This window comes from Chrysemys picta, chromosome 9 (assembly GCF_011386835.1).
Source record: "Chrysemys picta bellii isolate R12L10 chromosome 9, ASM1138683v2, whole genome shotgun sequence".
NCBI classification, from domain to species: domain Eukaryota; kingdom Metazoa; phylum Chordata; order Testudines; family Emydidae; genus Chrysemys; species Chrysemys picta.
Genome location: NC_088799.1, coordinates 5,946,124 through 5,966,999, shown reverse-complemented (window position 1 = coordinate 5,966,999; position 20,876 = coordinate 5,946,124). Strand labels below are relative to the sequence as shown.

At 46.9% G+C, this 20,876-nt stretch overlaps 1 protein-coding gene across 9 annotated transcripts in view; it reads right to left on the bottom strand.

The window, feature by feature from the left end:
• Nucleotides 1–1,003: 1,003 nt before the first annotated feature.
• Nucleotides 1,004–20,876, bottom strand: part of ARMC9 (armadillo repeat containing 9) — a 109,328-nt gene continuing 89,455 nt past the window's right edge. For 6 of the 9 annotated variants that reach the window (XM_008173716.4, XM_024110287.3, XM_065557590.1 and 3 more), the window contains 4 exons: nucleotides 18,437–18,561; nucleotides 14,428–14,548; nucleotides 6,580–6,755; nucleotides 1,004–1,954 (listed from right to left, as the gene is read on the bottom strand). In XM_008173716.4, coding sequence (XP_008171938.2) covers nucleotides 1,932–1,954; nucleotides 6,580–6,755; nucleotides 14,428–14,548; nucleotides 18,437–18,561 — 445 coding nt within the window. In that variant the 3' untranslated portion in view covers nucleotides 1,004–1,931. Of the gene's footprint in view, nucleotides 1,955–6,579; nucleotides 6,756–13,586; nucleotides 13,759–14,427; nucleotides 14,549–18,436; nucleotides 18,562–20,876 lie in introns of those variants that run through there. The other 3 variants (XM_065557589.1, XM_024110286.3, XM_042843924.2) reach the window with 3 other exon arrangements.

Genomic DNA, 20,876 nt, shown 5'->3' with positions numbered 1-20,876 from the left:
TAGAAGAGGGCTTCTTGTTTTTGTTTCCATCGGGGCTGACACGTGAGGGGATGTTACTGAAAAGCCAGTCCCGGTGGCTATTGCAGTGTTTCCTGATCCTTGCTACATTTAAAAGAATGAACAACAAAACAATTTCTGCATCATAAATCACTGCTAGGAGTAACTGCTCTAGTTCTTATTCAGTGATTGGCCCTCTCACCCTCCACTTTACATTTACTGAAGAACAGCTCAAGCCTACTTTGAGAAAACAGGTTCCTGCTAAGATTTCACAAGAAGATGTAACAGCTCATTGTTCAAAGTCAGAGGTAAGGAATGTCACAGAGGGTGACAAAGGGTCAAGGAAGGATAGCCAGGTGCACACTTTGGAAGGGTGTGTTTTGCTCGGGACTGACTCAGGGACTCACAAGGAGAAAACATTTCTTCATCCCAAGTGTGAAAGCGGATTATTCATTCAACGGACATGGACGAGTGCTCCACAAGGGGTTGCTGCCCTCAGGGAAGGATGCTGAATAGCTCCCTACTGGAAAGCACTGCCACTCCTTTGGGCAATGGTGCAATATTGTTTCAATTGCCACAGGTCGCTCCCTTGCCCATTTTATGTTTCTTCAGCAAAACGGAGCAGGTCCACACACCTTCCCAGTGAAGGAGCCTGAACACTGCCTGCTGAGTACGCACCGACTAATACCTGCAAAAGATTCCCCCAACACCACAGACACACACGTCTCAAATAAGGCGGATGAACAGGGATCCTAGAAATCCATTTGCTGCGGAAAAACGCACAATTGGCGTTTTTACAGAGACGCTTCAGTTTTTACATTTTGTGAAAAAAGAAAACCACACACTCACACCCGTTTATCAGAGCCTCCCTTATCCAGCTGTCCGTCGTAAACAAACTGGAGCAGTCAGCCCCGGGCGGCAGAGCTCGGGCTTCAGCGGATCTGCCACCGTTCCAATTAGATCGGATAAATGGGGTTCCACTGGACAGAATACAGACACAGAAGTATCTGGGATATGCAAAAAATACAAATTGCAATTCTATTAATTTTATTTTATTTTAAGGACTGATGGCACTGGTAGGCTTCGAACTCGCTTACAAATTGTAAATATAGCAATAAAATATCATGTTCAACTGATACCTGTAGATATTGTGACTTGGGAAACTAAATTCAGTGTTTCATTTTCATCACATAAAAAGGCGGATTTTTAATATTTTTTATAGGAGAATTTGGGGGTTTTTAATCACGGAAGACTAGGATCCCTGTCGACCAAGCACCCAGCACAAATCTCAGCGGGCCAAATTCAGAGCTCACTTACATGCATGTAAGCCCCGTGAAGTGAACAGGATTGCATGGGGCATTAGTCAGCACAGAACCAGACACATGGTCTTTCTTGGCTGCTGAAGTTTCCCTGTACATAGATGTTCCATCCCCTCAGCTCATAAACCAAGGGCTAGTTTTAAAAGCAGGTCCAGAATTTGGTCCAGTGAACAACATGTAAACAGTACACTTCAGCCAGCTCATTACATCAGCCCTGTGGACCTTCTCCCCAGAGCAGTCCCTCGGGGGGGTGTGTGGGGGGGGAGGAAGACACACACACACACACACTCTGTTTAATTCTATTCAGCAATGTCGCTTCAGAATAAACTATTAGGAATAATTGGATTGTGTACATCTATCCAACCAGTCCTCGTCTGCTGCTGGAGTGGCGCTGCTACCCAAATTGTGATTCCTGAGAAGGTCTCTTGTTTTAACCAATAGGGGACACATCCCATCAGATAATCCCTGAATCACAGTGCAAGGCATATGCAGTGGAGTGTTGATAACCTCACTCTCCTCTGGGGCTGCTGCCAGTGAAGCTAGGAGTCTTGTTACAGGATGCTACCTGTGTCCTTAAAGGATAAGCCAGGTGGTTGCTGAAGAAAGGAACTGCTCTCACTTCCTGGAGGACTGGCTGCCTGCAGAAGGGGAGTAAGAAAGGGACTGTCAGCTGAAAGTAGAACTGATTATCAGATGTCCTCTGCCTGTGGGGAACACCTGTTCAACCTGGACACCAGCACGAACAGCACAGCAAAAATGCACAAAGGAAACTTAAACCACAAATGTTACAATGTTGAAAATATGGGTTTAGTCATGACTGGCATTTACACTGTATCTGAGCTTCCACCTATTTGTCAAATATTACTGTCACCATTTCTGGACAATGGGATGCTGTGTTAAGGGCTGGTGTTTCCACAGATAAATTAACCCTTTCTTCTTCTTCTTCTTTTTGTATTCCAGTAGCATCCAGATGTCCCCGCCAAGATCAGGTCCAGCACATATACATAGTCAGAGAGCCCCTGTCCCAAGGAATCCACACTCAGAATAGCCAAGACAGACACAGTGGAAGAAAGGAAGGAAGGAAGGATTCTTCTCCTCGTTTTACAGAGTTGGAGCTGAGCACAGATTAGGTTAAATAATTTACCCAGAGCGTCTGTGGCAGAGTTGGGAACTGAGCACAGATCTCGAATCTCAGGTTGGTGCCTTAACTGCAAGCCCACGTGTCCTCCCTGTACAAGCTTGCGCAAGAGGGAAACTAGTAAAAGCCCCAAAGCTGTTGGCTTTACTCTGAGGGGGCCTAGTTTTGCTTTATGTTACATCTGTGCAGCGCAGCCCCCAATGACGTCACTACTGATGCAGGGCTCAAAATGAAGGTGGAATTTGGCCGTAGGTGTGTAGATACCCCCGTGCTACCTGTGCATACAGAAGCCATTAAGTCCACGTGCCCTCAGTCACCCCAAAAGGGAAACCCATCTAGTCAAACACGACTGTTTTTAGCAATGAGAGCTAGTGCATGAGGACGCACAAGCTGGGACTCCTATCCCTAGCTGGGCTCCTAGTGTAGACGTACCATTTGACTAGATGGGTTTTTTTTTTGGGGTGACTGAGGGCACATGGACTTAATGAGAGCTAGTGAGTGTCTACCCCCAGCTGGGAATCACACCCCTAGCTCCTGCTGTAGATGGAGCCTAAACTTGATTTCTTGAAATGTGTTGCTGTTTTCTATAAAATACAAGTTACACTGTTAATAACAAGCGAGAGACTCCAGTCTGTGGGACTACACTGGCTATAAGCTGTATCGGACAATCATCTTTCTCTCCTCATCATGACCAGTGCTTGGCTCTCATAAAATCTACGTCACCAGAAACTTGTGTCAGACAAACAAATCAGCCTGACCCAAGGGTGTGTGTGTGGGGGGGGGGGGGGGGAGGGGGTATAGTCCCTCTGAGCATGCAAAAATGAACAGGCCTAGAGGTCTGAGCACTCCCATGCCCTCATCACAGTTGCTAACTTCCACGTGGTCAATAAGCACCCGACTTTCACAATAAGCCGAAAATCAAGCTAATCCCATTTCAAAGCAAGGCCAAAACAAGCCAATCCCTAAGAACCCCAATGCTCTGTGTGACTAGATCTCCCCGGCGTGCAGTCTGGGACTGGGGTGGGCCCGCTGTGCACCCCTGACTCTCTCTCCCCCCTTGCTCCCTGCTTGCCCTACCGGGAGCTGGAAAAAAAAAAAGAAGCAACAAGTAACAAGTCAAACAAGCAACAAGCCAAAAACTAGCCAACAAGCAACTATAAGCCAATTAAGCCAAAAACAAGCCCAATTTGTGCATTTTTTTTCATGGGTTTGGCATGTCTGGCCCTCATCCTTGGGTTTGGTTGCTCATTTAAGACCAGATTTTTAAATATTTAGGTGCTTCATAAAATCCCAGTAGACATCTACCTGCATCTTCAGACACTTCAGAAAATCTGGCCCTTAACCTATGTATCTCAATTTTCCCCTCTGTAAAATGGGGACAAAGATGCACACCTGTATCACAACACCCATGTGAGGTGGGGGGGGTGTTCATTCATTAATATCTGCGAAGTGCTTTGTGAAGGCAAAAGGCTGTACAAACGATAAACATATTGAAAGTAATATTTATGAGAGATACCTGTCTACAGCCCCTAGACTACTTAGAAATCTCAGCCATTACTAACAAGATAATACAGTGACCAGCGAATTATTCCCTATTAATAGCCAAGTTAGTGCCAGGGAATCTGTGACTGATGCAATAAGCCTAACCTGGAGCCTCTTTCCAACACTCAGGAGAGGGAACTGCCTGTTTGTGTGATCAGATGTATCCACTGTGCACATAACTTTAAGATGCACACTCAGGGCAGAATTAATAGAGCTACGTCCAGGCGAAGTCTTGAAGTTCCAGTGGCCCGGGAGTCTGGGCTTGTGGAGGCACATACCGAGCCTTTAGAGAAACACAAGGGACTTAAATCACTGATCACATTTGGTTGAATGTGATTTTGATCAAAGCTGCACTGTAGGCTGGTTCCCTGGATACAGAACTCCCTTCAAAGCCCCCACTGAGCACTTAGCACAAGCCTGGATGTAGAGAGGACCGGTCAGGACAGATCTTTCATAAAACGCATGCACCCAGGAGCACGAATTCACGCTCAGCTCCACACTCCCTGGAGAAGCTGGACACGTGGACAGCATTTCCTTGTGTGCGCGCATGCTGCTCTTTCCCCTTTTTCAGCAGCGCTTCCCTTTAAACAGGGAGCGAAACAGGAACCGGGGAAGGATTCTTGGCTATTAACACCATTATCGATCCAGTCAGGACAGTGCTCGTATTACAGGAACCAGCAAGCACTGACATCAAAGCTAAAGGGAGGGTATGTGCAGCAGGAAGACAATGGGGTCAAGCTAACGGACCTGGCCAGCAGCATGCTCTGGGGGGGATGGACATGGGACTAACTCGGTTCTAATCCTGGTTCTGCCACTGACTCACTATGTAGAGTCCCAGCTCTGCCACCGATTTACTATGTAACCGCAGCCACGTCACTTCCCCTCTGGGTCTCAGTTTCCCCATCTGTAAAATGCGCTTAATAATACTTATGTACCTGATACCGGGTGAGGCTTAGGGGCATTGTGAAGCTAATTAATGCTTGTAAAGCACTCCAAGATCTTCAGATAGTAAGTGCTACAAAAATGCAAATTCCAATGATGATTATCGCCTGCTTGTAATAAGTACACAGCTAGCAGGTGCTTTCATATTTATTCATGCTGGCTCCAAAAAAATATGCCTGCATATAGCTGAGTTTTGGAACAAAGTGTCTAAAAATGTCAGGCCTTGTCATTGCAAAAGACAGATGTGTTCTTGAGTTGAAATCCTAACGAGGACAAAGCAGTTTGTAGTTTTCACACGAGTTAGCAGGTCGAGACACAGAGAAGGATCCCCCATCTTTAACTCAACCTGCAGACTCGTATGAAAATCAAGAAGTGCCTTGTCCTCACGAGGATGCTAACTCGAGTTAAGAACACACCTTTTCTCCCAGTGAAGACACAGCCCTTGGACTCCTTTACATCTGCTGAGCGGCACTGACTGCTGCGTGAGCATTTGGGAGTCAGCTGAGGCACTTACACATTGAGGCGTCAGAAGGGCTAAGAATATTACAATAGGCTGGAAGCGTCTTTCACTTCCACTTCCTTGGCCATCACACCCCTTTTCTAGCTCTCCTCCTCTCTTCCAGAGTCTGGGCAAGCAAGCGACACCACCTTAGACTTTGTTAGGCTCGCACTCAGCAGGTCAAATTCAACAGTGATTCACAGATTATAGATTATAAAGCCAGACGGGACCATTGTGATCATTTAATTGGCCAAGCAAGTTACACGTAAAGTGGGTGTGAGCCAAAGGAAGTCTAAAGGATTAGACCGGAAGTCTAATTTGGGGGCTGGAAGAAGGTTTAAGTGTCACTAACTTAGATTCACCTTTGAAATTGGGCCACCTTCTATAACAAAAGCAGAAAGGAGGCTATTAATGGCTATTAGCCAGGATGGGTAAGGAATGGTGTCCCTAGCCTCTGTTTGTCAGAGGATGGAGATGGATGGCAGGAGAGAGATCACTTGATCATTACCTGTTAGGTTCACCCCCTCTGGGGCACCTGGCATTGGCCACTGTCGGAAGACAGGATACTGGGCTAGATGGACCTTTGGTCAGACCCAATATGGCCGTTCTTATGTTCTTATGAGGTTGGATCTAAACGCTGACATGACAGTCTTGAACAGTGGGGGGTAACCTGCGGCCCGCACGTGGCCCATCAGGGTAATCTGCTGGCAGGCTGTGAGACAGCGTTTACATTGACCAGCCGCAGGCAGGGCCGCCCGCAGCTCCCAGTGGCCGCGGTTCGCCATTCCCGGCCAATGGGAGTTGTGGGAAGTGGCGGCCCGGGAATGGCGAACCACAGCCATTGGGAGCTGCGGGCAGCCGTGCCTGCAGACGGTCAATGTAAACACTGTCTCAGGGCCTGCCAGAGATTACCCTGACAGGCTGCGTGCGGCTCGCAGGCCGCCCACCACTGGTCTCGAATTATGAGCAGCGTGCTCAGCAGGATAGAATTCTATGATTGTATATCCAGCAGTGGATAACTACATAGTCATATACTGCTGGAACATTTACAGCACATAACACCATTCATGGAGACTGCTGTAAAGCTTCCTTCTTTCCTCCCTAAACACAGACAACTTGAAGAGTGAGAATTTTTCACTTACTCTGCCTGCTTCTTGTAGATGATCCCGAAGAGCTGGGCCGGCTTGTTTGCTGGGGTCCGGACTGTGAGAACTGTGGTGCAATGGTTGGGATCTTTCCCTTTCGAGGACTGGGACTCTGCACTTCGGGAGTGCGCGGGACCCTACGTTTACCGGTGAAGGCAGAGGAAAACTCGCTGCTGGAAGAGAGACGGAAAGATTTAGAGTGTTCATGCTCATGTTTTTATATCAAGGGACAGAACAGGGTGCAGAACATGGAGGAATCTAACTGCCATTTGGATACCTACAGTCAACCAAATCTCATTGCTAGGGTTACCATATCTCATAAATAAAAAAAGAGGACCCTCCACGGGCCCTGGCCCCGCCCATTTCCCCACCCCAGCCCCGCCCCAACTCCACCCCTTCCCCACCCTAACTCCGCCCCCTCCTCCCTTCCACTCCCAGCCAGGGGTAAAGGGCTGCCCCAGTGCTACCGGCTTCACGGTTTGCCAAGCAGCCCCCAGACCCTGCGCCCCCGGCCGGCGCTTCCCCAGCGCAGCTGGAGCCCGGGAGGGGAAGTGCCGGCCGGGGGCGCAGGGTCTGGAGGCTGCCCAGCAAACCGTGAAGCCGGTAGCACTCGGGCTTTGGGCAGCCCCTATGCCTCCGGACCCTGCGCCCCCAGCCGGGTACTTCCCCTCCCGGGCTCCGGCGGCGCAGGGTCTGGAGGCACGGGGCTGCCCGAAACCGGTAGCGCTTGGGCAGCTCGGCTCTTAAACAGAGCCGAAGAGTCGGGGAGGAGCAGAGCCGCCATTTTCCCGGACATGTTTGGCTTTTTGGCAATTCCCCCCGGACAGGGGTTTGACTGCCGAAAAGCCGGACATGTCCGGGAAAAAGAGGATGTATGGTAACCCTACTCATTGCACACCCTCGCCAACACAGCGCTAGACACACTGGCCAAAGTCTAGCGAGGTCACAGATGGACATGAACATGGTACCCCCTCAGCTGCACCTTAGAAAACACACGCCTCATTAAGGAGCCACATTCCCTTCCATGGCTCTTATGTTTTCCACTGAATACTACTTAGGTCACAAACACAGAATCAATGAACCTGAGGTGCTACAAAGCTATTGAAGAGCTGAATATATGGCTCTCACATCAGTTTAAGACTGCCCTATTATTTTTACCTGGGCGTCTCATCTAGGTGTCGATCCTGAGATTTCTCAACTCCCGTTCAGGTTAATGGGATTTGTAGGCACTGGCACCTCACAGGTCTCCCTCACACATGTGGATCATGGCAAGCTAAGTTCCCTTGGCTCTCCCTCAGTTGTATAATCCATGCACTTCTCGTTTGTAGTGTGAGCCTCTTTAACATCTGCCCTTACTTAATGCCCCACCCTGTGCCCTAAGTTCAGTTCTGTTCAGAGTTTAGTCAGAAGGACGCAAGGATAAAGTCTCCTCTCTTAGCCCTCTTTCCAGGATCAGTATTCTTGTGAGGGGAATGAGAGGTACTAACTAGTGTTGGTGGATTCTCTGGAGGCACCTGGCCAGTGCCCCAAGCGTTGATCCATGGAGTATTCTTGCTTTTGGGTCTATATTAATTTATGACTCTAGCCAGCCATACTTTTCCTAACCAGAAAAGACCAAACCGAAACAATTTCAGCATGAAAAGGACAATCACCTTTAGGAGGAAATAAAATTAGAGTCAAGAGAAGAGACCCAAAAAGTGCCAACCAGCAATAGGTAATTGAAGTGGTAGCTGGAGGGCCTCTTTTGCTTCATCAAAAGAAGCCATTGTGAGGGATAGGAAGAGTGATTAGGAGGATTTGAGGACAGCTAATCTTCCACTCTGGATGGAATGCTGCAGAGTTGGCTGCTGTTTCACCTTTTGCAGAGCTACGCTAGCAAACATTTCTTTTATTTTTTAAATAACATTATTTTTCCGGGAGTTTGCTTTTGCAAACACTAGCTGTAAGACTTGCTAATCAGTCAGTGACACAGACTTGCTAATCAGTCGGTTAAAAGTCTGCTCTGAACCATCTTTGTAGCAAGATCTCTCTCAGATAGTCGTTTATTACCCTTCCTAATCATTTCAAAAGATCATGCAGATGATATCCAGTGTAGGGAAAAGGCATTTACAAAAAGAGGAATCTGACTGGCCAAAACAAAATTCCAGGCCATGGTGCTATTACAAAAGATCACAGGGATTTAGAACCAACAAAAGTGATTTAAATGTTACTGTCCACAAAATAGTTTCACGGTCATCTCCGGTTTGCAGTTTTTGTCACTTGCTTTCAACTTATTTAGTTTTTGATATTCTAATGATGTACTTGTTACAGATGTACATCTACAGATGTAGATAATCATTAAAATGCTAATGACTACCAAAAACAATCCTTAAACACGCTTTGCAACATTTGGGCAGAAAGTAAGCTTCCCTATCCCTCAGTCCCACATACAGTCTAGATCTAAAATTCTGCATGTTAAAAAGCCCTTGCATGGCCATTAAGGATCTCCCTGGAGATTAGCTATAGGAACCTAAATAGCTATACTGTAAAAAGCATACTTAGAGACAAAGTAAAACAGAGCAATCAGAATCCATGTCTTTGCAAAGGCACAAGTGCAAGAGGACAGGGAATAAACTTAAGGTATAAAATCTCCCATGTTGAAGGCAAAATACATGGAGCATATGGCAAGTGTTGATAGTAGACCCCTAGGTGTCCACATGTCCACTGTACCTCAGCCACCTATCAAATATCAATATCCAAAACTCGATGAAAACAGAATTAGCCAAAAATAATTAGAGTTTAACTAGAGAGGTGCTGGACACAAATAGGTCATGGGAAAATATTTAGCAGTACCTCCTCTTTTGTCCTATAACTCCAGAGGTGTTAACTGGCCAGGGCCGGCTCCAGGCACCAGCTTGGCAAGCAGGTGCTTGGGGCGGCCACTCCGGAGAGGGGCAGCAGGTCCAGCTCTTCGGCAGCAATTCGGCAGACGGCCCCTCACTCCCGCTCGTAGCGAAGGACCTTCCACCGAACTGCCGCTGCAGATCGCGATCGCGGCTTTGGTTTTTTTTTGGCTGCTTGTGGCTGCCCAAACCCTGGAACCGGCCCTGTAACTGGCCACTTCACCTTGAATAGTCTCTTAGGATGTGTGTTAACTACTTATGCTCAACGATTTGTTCCACCTTTTATTTAGCTGTGACACCCTCCCTGAGTACCTTTTCCAGACCTGATGAAGAGCTCTGTGTAAGCTAGAAAGCTTGTCTCATTCACAAACAGAAGCTGGTCCAATAAAAGATATTACCTTGCCCACCTTGTCTCCCATAGGAGGAATTATTTATGACAACTTGCTGCCATGCACGGAGAGTTTTCATCCCCCTTAGCATTACAACAAAACTTAAATCTTTATTTAGAAGAAAAAAACCTATTTGCTTTCCCAGTAGCAGCCTGAAGCCAGAGAAATAACTGGAGAAGAAAGATCCATCATTGGATGTGATAGGGTTTGAATGTATGAAGATTAATGACGGCCTTGTTTTCTCCAGAGGAACCACAGTTGAATTTCTAGATAATTAAAAACGTGACATTAGGGAGGTATCCAAACTCTCTCTCTTCTGCAGGTGCCGAATGAAGGGCCTGAGATATTAAAATAATACTGCGCTTGCTCTTAACCAAATACAAATACAACTTCAGCTTGTCAAAAGCCAGCTTATTGACAAGTGTTCTGTAGACTATTAAATAAAGACAGACTTTATTATACATAAATTAGTTTTTGATTGGCTAAAACCACAACAGGTCTATACTCAGACAATGAGAATGCCGCAGATCAATAAAAGTACAATGGGCAATTGTCACTCCGTCATTCATTAGCTAAAATGATAATTTGTTGCAACAGAAATAAAGTCATTGCAATATGAACTGTCAGAGTCAGTGGGCTTCATTCATTTCTCAGTTTGGTTTAATACCAATGTAAATTCAGGGCCTGGCTACACTTGCAGATGTGGAGCGCTTTCAGTTAAACCAGCCTTCGGAGAGCGCAGGAGGGAAAGCGCTGCACTCTGTCCACACTGACAGCTGACAGCGCACTGGCGTGGCCACATTTGCAGCACTTGCAGCAGCACTGGGAGCAGTGCATTATGGGCAGCTATCCCAGCATGCAAGTGACTGCAATGTGCTTTTCAAATGGGGGGGGTGGAGTCTGAAGGGAGCGTGTTGTGTGTATGTGGGGGGAGAGAGAGAGAGTGGGTTTTTGCTGTCTTGTAAGTTCAGACAGCAGCAGATCCCCCCTTCCCCCCCCCTCTCACACACACACACACACACAGCATTCCACAGTAATGGTTGATTTGTCTCAGAGCAGATAAGCAGCCGGCTGTCAGAAATGGAGCCTTCAAAGGGCACTTCGGCATTCCTGCAGTGATTCAAAACAATGACAAGAGTGGCCACTTGACTTCAGGGGATTATGGGACGTTTCCGAAGGCTGATCAGAGCGCAGTAATGCAACACCTCATTCACACTGGTGCCGCAGCGCTCCAGTGGGGGCGCAGCAAATGTTATTCCTCTTGCCAAGATGGAGTACCAGCAGCGCTGTAGCCGCGGAGTCAGAGCGCTCTACGTGCCTTACAAGTGTGGACAGGGAGTGAGCTAGGGAGCCCAGGGCTGCTTTATTGAGCTGTAACTCGCAAGTGTAGCCAAGCCCTCAGTGACTTCAATGGAGTTATTCCAGATTTACATTGCTGTGAGTGAAAGAGGGATCAGGCCCAGGGTCCCTGGCATTGAAACAAAACTATTCTGCTCTGCCTCAGTGCATACTTTCCATATATGCCTCGGCTAGGGTTACCATTCGTCCGGATTCTTTGGGTTAAAAATAGCGTCCGGGGGGAATTTGTCAATGTCCGGACTTCCCCTCCTCCCCCCCCGCCATGCAGAGCGTGCGCCCGGCTTACAGAGCAGCCGGGGCTCCCACAGCCAGAGCCAGAGCCCTTCCTGCACTTCTCTCCTGAAACTTGACACCCCCTCCCTCCCTCCCTGCATTCACAGATCGCTCGTCTGGAGCTCCGACCCTGCTGCCCTCCCCCGCTGCCGAGCGCGCTGCTCTGCAGCACAGTAAGGGGGCCGGGGGCCAGAGAAGCGGCAGGGAGGTTCTGGGGGGGGTAGTCAAGAGACAGGGAGCAGGGGGGAGGGTTGGATGGGTCAGGGAGTTCGGGGGGGGCTGTCTGGGGGTTGGGGGTGTAAGGTTTTGGGCAGTCAGGGTACAGGTGGGGGGGTCTCAAGAGGGGGCAGTTAGGGGACAAGAAACAGGGAGGCTTAGGTAGGGGGTGGGGTTCTGGAGGGCAGTTAGGAGCAGGGGTCCCAGGAGGGGGCAGTCAGGGGACAAGGAGCGGGGGGGGGGTCGGGAGTTCGGGGCAGGCTTTCTGTGGGAGGGTGGATAAGGTTTTGGGCAGTCAGGGTACAGGTAGGAGGTAGGGTCCTGGGGGGCAGTTGGGGGGGGGGTCTTAGGAAGGGGCAGTTAGGGGATAAGGAACAGGGAGGCTTAGGTAGGGGGTGGGGTTCTGGAGGGCAGTTAGGAGCAGGGGTCCCAGGAGGGGGCAGTCAGGGGACAGGGAGCAGAGGGGTTTAGATGGGTCAGGAATTCTGGGGGGGGCTGTCAGGGGGTGGGGGTGTGGATAAGGGTTGGGGCAGTCAGGGGACAGGTAGGGGGTAGGGTCCTAGGGGGCCAGTTAGGATGTGGGGAAGGTCTCAGGAGGAGGCAGTCAGGGGACAAGAGGCAGGGAGGCTTAGGGAGGGGGTGGAGTCCTGGGGGGCAGTCAGGGGACAAGGAGTGGGGGGGAGGGTTGGGGGTTCTGAGGGGGCAGGAAGTGGGAGGGAGTGGAAGGGGCAGGGGCGGGGCTAGGACAGGACAGGGGCGGAGCTAGGACAGGGGCGGGGCTCCTCCCGTCCTCTTTTTTGATTGTTGAAATATGGTAACCCTAGCCTCGGCCAATGCGCAGCATGGAGAAGATTGCTTACAGTGGGCAAAACTAAGGTGGAAGCAATGGTCCACTCACTTTGTTGTTCATTGTCGGAACTAGTTCATTTAAGTATTTATCCAATGGAGGAAATGAGACATTGGAACAAAAGGCATGTTTGGCTACTGTAGAAGCACCATGTTGACTTAGCACCTCTAATGCAGAAAATCCAGCACACTGTTTGCTTTGCAAATGGCTACATTCCAATATCCATAACTTTAGGCGGCTTTTGTACGTACAAATCACTGCAAACATGGGGGAAAAAGAAAAATTGCCTCATGGGTGAGATTTCACTTTCGCATCTCCACATAGAGACTCCTCTAAAACAAGAGCTGTACGTCAGTGAAGAAAGGGATACCCCACTATTACAGGTCATAAGCCACTATACGGAGCCGGAGAGTTATTTCTGGTGACTCAGTAGACAAGGTGAGCCCTATTCGCTCAACCCAGGAGGATAAAAAGGGGTGAGGCATCCCATAGAGGCAAAGGAAGGAAGCTTAGGCAGAGGTTTGCTTTTTTTTTTTTTATCAGTAAATGCAAATCCCAAGAAAAGGTTACGTTTAAACATTAACACAGAGCGTGCGCACGCGTGTACGTGTACACATTGTGCTGGGAATGGGGTGGGGATGCTGCCAGTTCGCAGCTAGCTGCATCCAGAGTGTCTGAGAAACAGCCGGCTCTGTCTGACCCAGGGGAGGACACGTGGATCCTTTCACATACTTCTGTTCGTGTTTGTAATGTTTGCTCAGTTACCATGGAGATGGGCAATTCAGAAATATAAATGCTGCTGCAGGGCAACAGAATCGGACCATTACATGTCCCAGAAGTGCTAACTTGTTGGCAACAGATAATGTATCAGATCTCAGCATTGGAACAGAGCAACTGAGAAATTAAGGAAATAATGGGGAGATGTATGCAACAGAGAAACAGAAAGCTCTACCCACAGAGCCCAATTCCCAGAAGGGTGAGTACCCACAGCTTCAACTGAAGTCCACGGGACCTGAAGGTCGCCAGAACCTCTGAAAGTTGGTCCAGATACTGGCTTGGTATATCCTCTCCCCAACACATCCACACCCGGCCCCTTCAGCATCTATCCTCATCCACTCCAGGTTCTTTTGCTTCTGAGTCACTGCTTCAAATCTGCCCCAAGTCAGGCAGCAGCAAAAGTTGGTGCCACCCAATGGTTATTTGAGGGAATCTATGAAAAAAAGATAGTGGGTCTCGGGGTCCAGTTCCTAATAGACAAGGATCCCCAACCCAACAGCATCACAGTTGCAGTTCCATGACAAACCCTTGCGGAGAGGCCAAGCAGTAGTGATCTCTTTGGGTTAGGGATGGAGCACACTGATGGAAGAACTTGCCCTGCTGCTGTCTTTGGCTATCCCTCGATGCGAGGATGATGTCTGCCAAGGGGGTTCATTGGTGGGTTTTTAAGTGGCTGAGGAGCCCAATTTGTGCCCTGCAGATTTTTCCACAGAAGTACTCAATGGATAACTCAAGGACTCGATCTCTGTCATGCTCCCAATGGCTCTGACTCCTGATGGATATAATAAATGGTTTTTCTGCACAGTAAGTCATCTAAGGAAGCAATCAGGATTTATTTTTGCAGGTGACAGTGTTGAGGCTTATGGCTGATGTTCATTAATTAAATCAGTTTGCTTTAGATTTCTTCTGTTCTGGCCCAGATTTTTAAAAACTGAATAGCTGCCACTGGCAGAGGTAAGAGTATTTTGTTTGGCAAGTGTCATCACAGCTGTGTCACACCACACTACATCATACATCAATTGGCTTCACAATAGTATGAAATTAGCTGGTAACCACCTGGAGTACTTCCCCGTTTCCTGATATTCAGCACTTTAAATCATACCTGTATGATTGCCCATTAACTTTGTCCTGGACAAAATCAGTGGATCGGGCAGACAGGACTTCAGTAACTGCTGGGACGTGTTGATCCGCTGAGAATACCTTAGATGAGTCTGTTTCAATTGCTGTTTGAAAAGAGGTAATGTTTCAAGGCAGAGGTGTCACTTTACAAATTACAAATAAACATTGTTAGTCTGAGTTCCCCTCACACAAGGAGCAGCCACTCAAAGACCCCACTGTCAGTATCATGTTATGACATTTGCTCATGAAACCAGATTGCCCACCCCTGCCCAGCACTAGTGTAGAATGTATAAATCAGACTTGTGCATGAAAGGACAAGTCAGTTTTCTGAGAGGGGCACTGGGGACTAAGACATGCGAATCCAACTGGAGTGAGGAGGCACTGGTGGCTAAGTTCCCTCACTTAGAAAACATGCCCCCAAAGCATTTTCATTTGGTGCTCTCATAAAAGTGTACTGCTCTCATGTACTGAAATAAGGACATACACTGGGACACTTTCAGACAAGCACCAGACCAGCTGGAGAGAGTTTTCTATTATTGTCTCACGTTCTGTGAAAGAAGTGCAATGATCAGACCTGGGGAGATCACAGGGTCTTTGCTTGAAGGTTGCAAACAGGTGTCAGAGGGTCATGGCCACCCTGTCCTTACCATGTTGGTAAATGGAAGAGTGGTGGTCCGAACTAGATCCTAATGAGAAAGGAGAGGGATTCCCAGGTGGGTGAAGGTCCAGGTATGGATGAGCAGAAAGTGGGCAAAGGTTTGTTGGGGCAAGGGCAGGCACTTCCTTGTGACTCAGCCTGGATTACATCGATCCACCTGTGCATCTGAAGCTTTCGTCTCACCCAGGCCTTCACTCCTGGTCAATTTCTGATCATTTTATACCTCCACTGCATCAAACCCAATGACACCCTCAATCCTGGGCTGTTCAAAATGAAGTTGGAAAATGACCAACACGATCATGATCAGGTTTCCAGTACACCAAGGGCAAAACTTAACTAACTAAATGCCCTACTGCAGAACAATATTATTGGGCGACAACAGAGCTTCTAGAGGGAGCACAATTTTTATCAGACACGTATGGAAAAGCGTTACAGAGGAGGGGACAGAAGAGTTTTGCACACTAAGATTTGTAGGTTTGTAGTTTCATGTGATTATTCTACATATTGGTTTTGGCTCAACCTTTTCATGGTAATAATTTTCCATAGGATCACAGTGTTGCAACCAGATGGGAATGCACCAAGCACCCAATCCAACTTCCACTGAATTAAAGGAGTGTCTTGCCACTGACTTCAATAGCAGCTGGATCAAGCACCAAGTTCTCTCTTCTTGCTTCTCACCTCTTCCATCCCCTTTTCCTTTCTGAATCCCAAAGATCAGGGGAGAAATGGATGAGCAATCATTTATTTTGCAAGGTGACACCTGAGGCAAACCACTGGGAACCCTTACGACAACAATACTGGACTAGTTGCATGACTATTAAAAAGAACCTTGTCTCTGCTATTCGAAAAGGATATTTGCCTGCAAAAGTATATTATACTTAAAATATGTGCATAGATATATATGTAACACGTTCCCATTTAGTGACCTCCCCTCCTACAAAAAGAGATACTGCAACTCATGTAGTCCTCTTGATAAGCTATATATTAAATACATCCACATCTACACAATCTGGATAGAACCTACGAGTAGATTTTGGTTTAGATGAGACATAGTATCAAGGCTCTATTTATCTGTGATGATTAAAGAGTTAATAGCACTTTTTCCAAGGGTAGGGGCATTAATTCCATTGTCTGTGTCAAATTAAACAATAGCATTTACACTCTGCTCTTACCTAAATTTCCTGTTGTTTAACATGCCCCTATTAACAAACTGCTGTATAGCATCACTGGCAAGGAATGGCTGTTGCATTTCCACGCCAGAGATGGCTGTATTTCAGGGGTGAGATAATATCTAAACACACCATTTACAAGACACTTTGGGCTCCTTCGGACTGAACTGTCCCTTAGAAATAGAGGGATTATTTCTCAGAATCAGTATCCAATAGAGGGTTTCATCCTACCAGACATTTTTAATCAGCAAATAGTAGCACCTTTGATGTCTGATTTGCTTAATCCCCTTTACGAAGTTTGAATACTGGTTTTTCCTCAATATAGGAAAACTGCCAAGTCAGCGGGTTTCCTATTAGCTTATAACCTCTGATGTTCTGAGCCAATGTTTCTGGCCAGCTGATCTCTGCAGAATGTTTTTGTTCTGTTCCTATGCGCTACTGAGAAATCTGAGGCTTGAAGACCATGCCTCTCATTATGACAGAATATATGGAGTGCTCAAATGCATGCCTTGAGCTGGAACTTCATCTGCTCCTATTGTACCCCCTGTCTTGGGTTAGGCCTATTATATCAGCTCTGCACATTATGCAAGCAGATTCTTGTCTGTGAAACCTTGGTTACTCTTCTCAAAATCCCTTTCATTTCCTTTCGGAAATTTAAAAAAAATATGCCATTTCTTTACTGATTCAAAGCATATTTTTTTAGCGAAGCAAAGACATCTTAGTCGGGGACTTTTTAATAATTCTGCACTGCCAGCTGCAAGACACTGTAACTGAGATCCCAACACATTTTGCTGTTAGTGCCTAATTTACACAGTCGAACTGACCCCTGCAAATAGGCTGGGACCCCACTACCCCAATCAATAAGCTGCATGCCCTTCCCCTTCTCAAAAGCAGGCCCGGATGAGTTTGTGTTAGCTTCCATTCAAGTTGCAAGGAGAGAATCTCTAGCAGAGCCTTCCATGCTGTTGTTCTCTACAACAGGACCTTGAAGACTAAGCTTGATAAGTTTATGGAGGGGATGGTATGATGGGATAGCCTAATTTTGGTAATTAATTGATCTTTCATTATTAGCAGGTAAATACGCCCAATGGTCTGTGATGGGATGTTAGATGGGGTGGGATCTGAGTTACTACGAGAATTCTTTCCTGGGGGCTGGCTGGTGAGTCTTGCCCACATGCTCAGGGTTTAACTGATCGCCATATTTGGGGTTGGGAAGGAATTTTCCTCCAGGGCAGATTGGCAGAGGCCCTGGAGGTATTTCGCCTTCCTCTGCAGCGTGGGGCACAGGTCACTTGCTGGAGGATTCTCTGCACCTTGAGGTCTTTAAACCACAATATGAGGACTTCAATAACTCAGACATAGGTCAGGGGTTTGTTACAGGAGTGGATGGGTGGGATTCTGTGGCCTGCGTTGTGCAGGAGGTCAGACTAGATGATCATAATGGTCCCTTCTGACCTTAAAGTCTATGAGTCTATAAATGCTGCCCAGCTGAGGGCGGCTCTGGCAACGTGCTAGGGGCCTAAGGGCCACAGCTAATTTAAAATCCTACGGAACAGACGTACAGGTGTAACCACAAGGGAGGAGATGAGGGGGGATATGCTGCCCTCTCCCCCCCAAACTTTTTTACTATCCTGTTTATGGCCCTCCCACTCTGCAGCTGTAACTTAATGGGTTCCCATCCTCAACCACAGTTTATCATTTCAGCCTAGTTGTGAAAGTGACTGCAGCTGCCTTCAATGGTAATAGAGAGGAGACGACAGGTCCCAGCGACAATTCATTTAGGCCCAAGCAAAGGGCTTATTTGAGGACAGTAATATTGCCTGCTGGAAACTGTAGATTCTGTGGGCTGCAGTTCCATTTGATTCAAGATGGAACATGGCTTTCTTGGACCTGTAGTCTGTAGAGCGCAGTTTCATCTAGCTCAAGATGCAACACTGCATACTGCAGTTTCGGGCCCTTATGTCTTTGGGTTGCAGCTCTGCTTGGATCAAGATGGAGCACTGCATGCTGGGGGCTCAGGGCTTGTAAATGATGCCATCCCAAAAAGGAAGTCAGCGGCAGAGCATATTTTAGAACTCCACAGCCCAACCACGAGGCATCCCCGTCTCCAAATGTCCGACCCAGTTAAGGAACAATGAACAGCAGCATTCTCAGAATATCCTTACCTGCAGAGGAAATACAAAAGTCGGAAGTGCTGGACCTGCTGCCACTACGAGTGGGAGGACGACAGTTATGCATAGACTGGAATTTGCCGTCCCTGCCATGGGAAGAAATGGCATCACTTTCTGGCCTAGAGGAGAAATGAGAATGCAGGGTGATAAATATTTACAGCCTAAAAAAGCTGCATGAGAATTACCATATCATTTCCTGGAAAGGTACAGAAGAAACAGAAAAGTGTATTTTATGTTGCAAGCTAGTGCCAGGGGCACAACTTAATAGCATTTTGAATGTGCTACTCAAATCAGATGATGTTAGATATATTTGAAATTAACCTTTTTTCCTAGTGTAATAAATAGCTTGGGAAGGAACCCACAACTTGCGACAGTTTGGAGAGACAAAATACCAGTGGCCCCCTCACCAAAGACAGTGCCAATGGGTCTACCAGGTTTCCCACATCAAGATTTTTCAGGAGTGTAAAATGTGTTTCTGAATATTACGGGGGTTCCGCACGATGCAAGATCAAAACATAACGTAGTATTTTAACTTAACAGCTGTAGAACTTCTTGGATAGGGCTGGTTGTCAGGAGGGAAAAGTTGCTGAAAGAGAAGAGAGAGGATAAGATTGCTTGGCAATCAGATGGGGTGAGAGGAAGCACTGAGGGTGGGTTGGGTGGACAAAGTAGGGGGCTAGAAGCAGGGCCGGCTCCAGGGTTTTGGCCGCCCCAAGCAGCCAAAAAAAAGCCACGATCTGCAGCGGTAATTCGGCGGGAGGTCCTTCGCTCCGAGCGGGAGCGAGGGACTGTCAGCCGAATTGCCGCACGTGCCGCCCCTCTCCAGAGTGGCCACCCCAAGCACCTGCTTGCCAGGCTGGTGCCTGGAGCCGGCCCTGGCTAGAAGGGAAGTTACCCTGAGTTGAGAGTTTTGTTGAATACTCATGGCAAGATCAGGCTAAGAGACGTCTAGTTAGAAAAGGGCCTTTCCAAGGAGGTGGTTAATAATTGGCCCACTAAATCAGTTTCTAAGGGAACAGACAGAGGAATATTAAACAATTTGTCCCTCCTGAGTGATCTCATAAAGTAGGAGGTCTTTAAAAAGAGCTCTCCAGTATTTCCTGGCAAGAGCATCCCCTTACAGTGTAGACTGAGGGCTTGTCTACATGGGGACAATCAGGAAAATTAATCCAAATTAACCAAACACGTAAAATTAAAAACGATGGGTTAAATCGTATCAAGTCCCTATATGGACATTCTCTTTCAGAATTAAATGGTCTTAATTTGGTTTAGTTTAATTCACTTCCAAAGGCCACTTTAATTCTGAATGGGAGTGTCCATATAAGAGTTTAATGCAGTTTAACTAATCCACTTTTAATTCACTCCTTTAGTTAATTGGAAGTAATTTTCCTGAGTGCCCCCCGTAGTCAAGCTGTAAACTGAATGAACGCCACGCTAATTCTGAATAAGAGTGTCCACACTGGTTTAATGCCATTTAATCCACTTTAAATTTATACTTTTAGTTAATTTGGATTAATTTTTCCTGAGATTCCCCATGTGGAAAAGCATCAAGGGGTAAAACTTGTCATATTCCACAGCAGTTTGATACAATGCAGTCACTAGTTTACTTAAGTGATTTAAAATCAAATAAATATAGCTCAAACCTTTCTCTTCATGTCTGGACTGCTAGAATTTGATCAATTTTACTGCTTTTGCTCACAGAAGGGCATCCTATTAGTTCTTATCCTCTAGTAATCAATTTCATTTGCTAAAATACGTTTGCTGGGTATAAACTCCATTACATCTTGTCCTTTTCTTCTGTAAATCCACTTTTCTAGTTATTGCCTTTCTACTCTAGTAGTTTTCTTGCACACAGAAGTTAGCTATAGAGGGTTTCACTGTAAAATGCAAACCTCTCATGCATGCGATTAATGCCTGCTTTCCTATTTTAAACTTGGTTGGCGCTTAATAGTGTTCACACTGGTTTTACCATCTGACTAAAATAGTGAAATTTACATTTCCCCCAGTTTTTAAATCAGCAAAACCAAACAGAAATGATTTAAAGTTTTGCAACATGGGGCAAAGAAACAATCTGCAGAGGCTGCTTTGTATCCTCATTATTCCAGTGCAGGAATAGGTCCCTCAACTATTGTAGCTGGCTGTACCCAGAGGGTTTCTGAGCAATCAGTCATTTAGTTGCATTGTGAGACAGGAGCAGGCTGCAAGGCACAATTCAAATTGTGTCACAGTCAACCCGTGGCGTGGAATCAATATCAGGCAGAGAAGTCTGGGAAGCCTTGATGAAATCTTTAGAAAGGAATCAGTTCTGGGGTATTACTTGTGTGGAAGTGAGTAATGGACATGAGTTATTTAACCTCATCTAGGGAACAGCTGTGATCTAGAGATGAGTGCAGTGGAATGGAGTCAGGAGACTTCAGATCTATTCCCAGCTCTG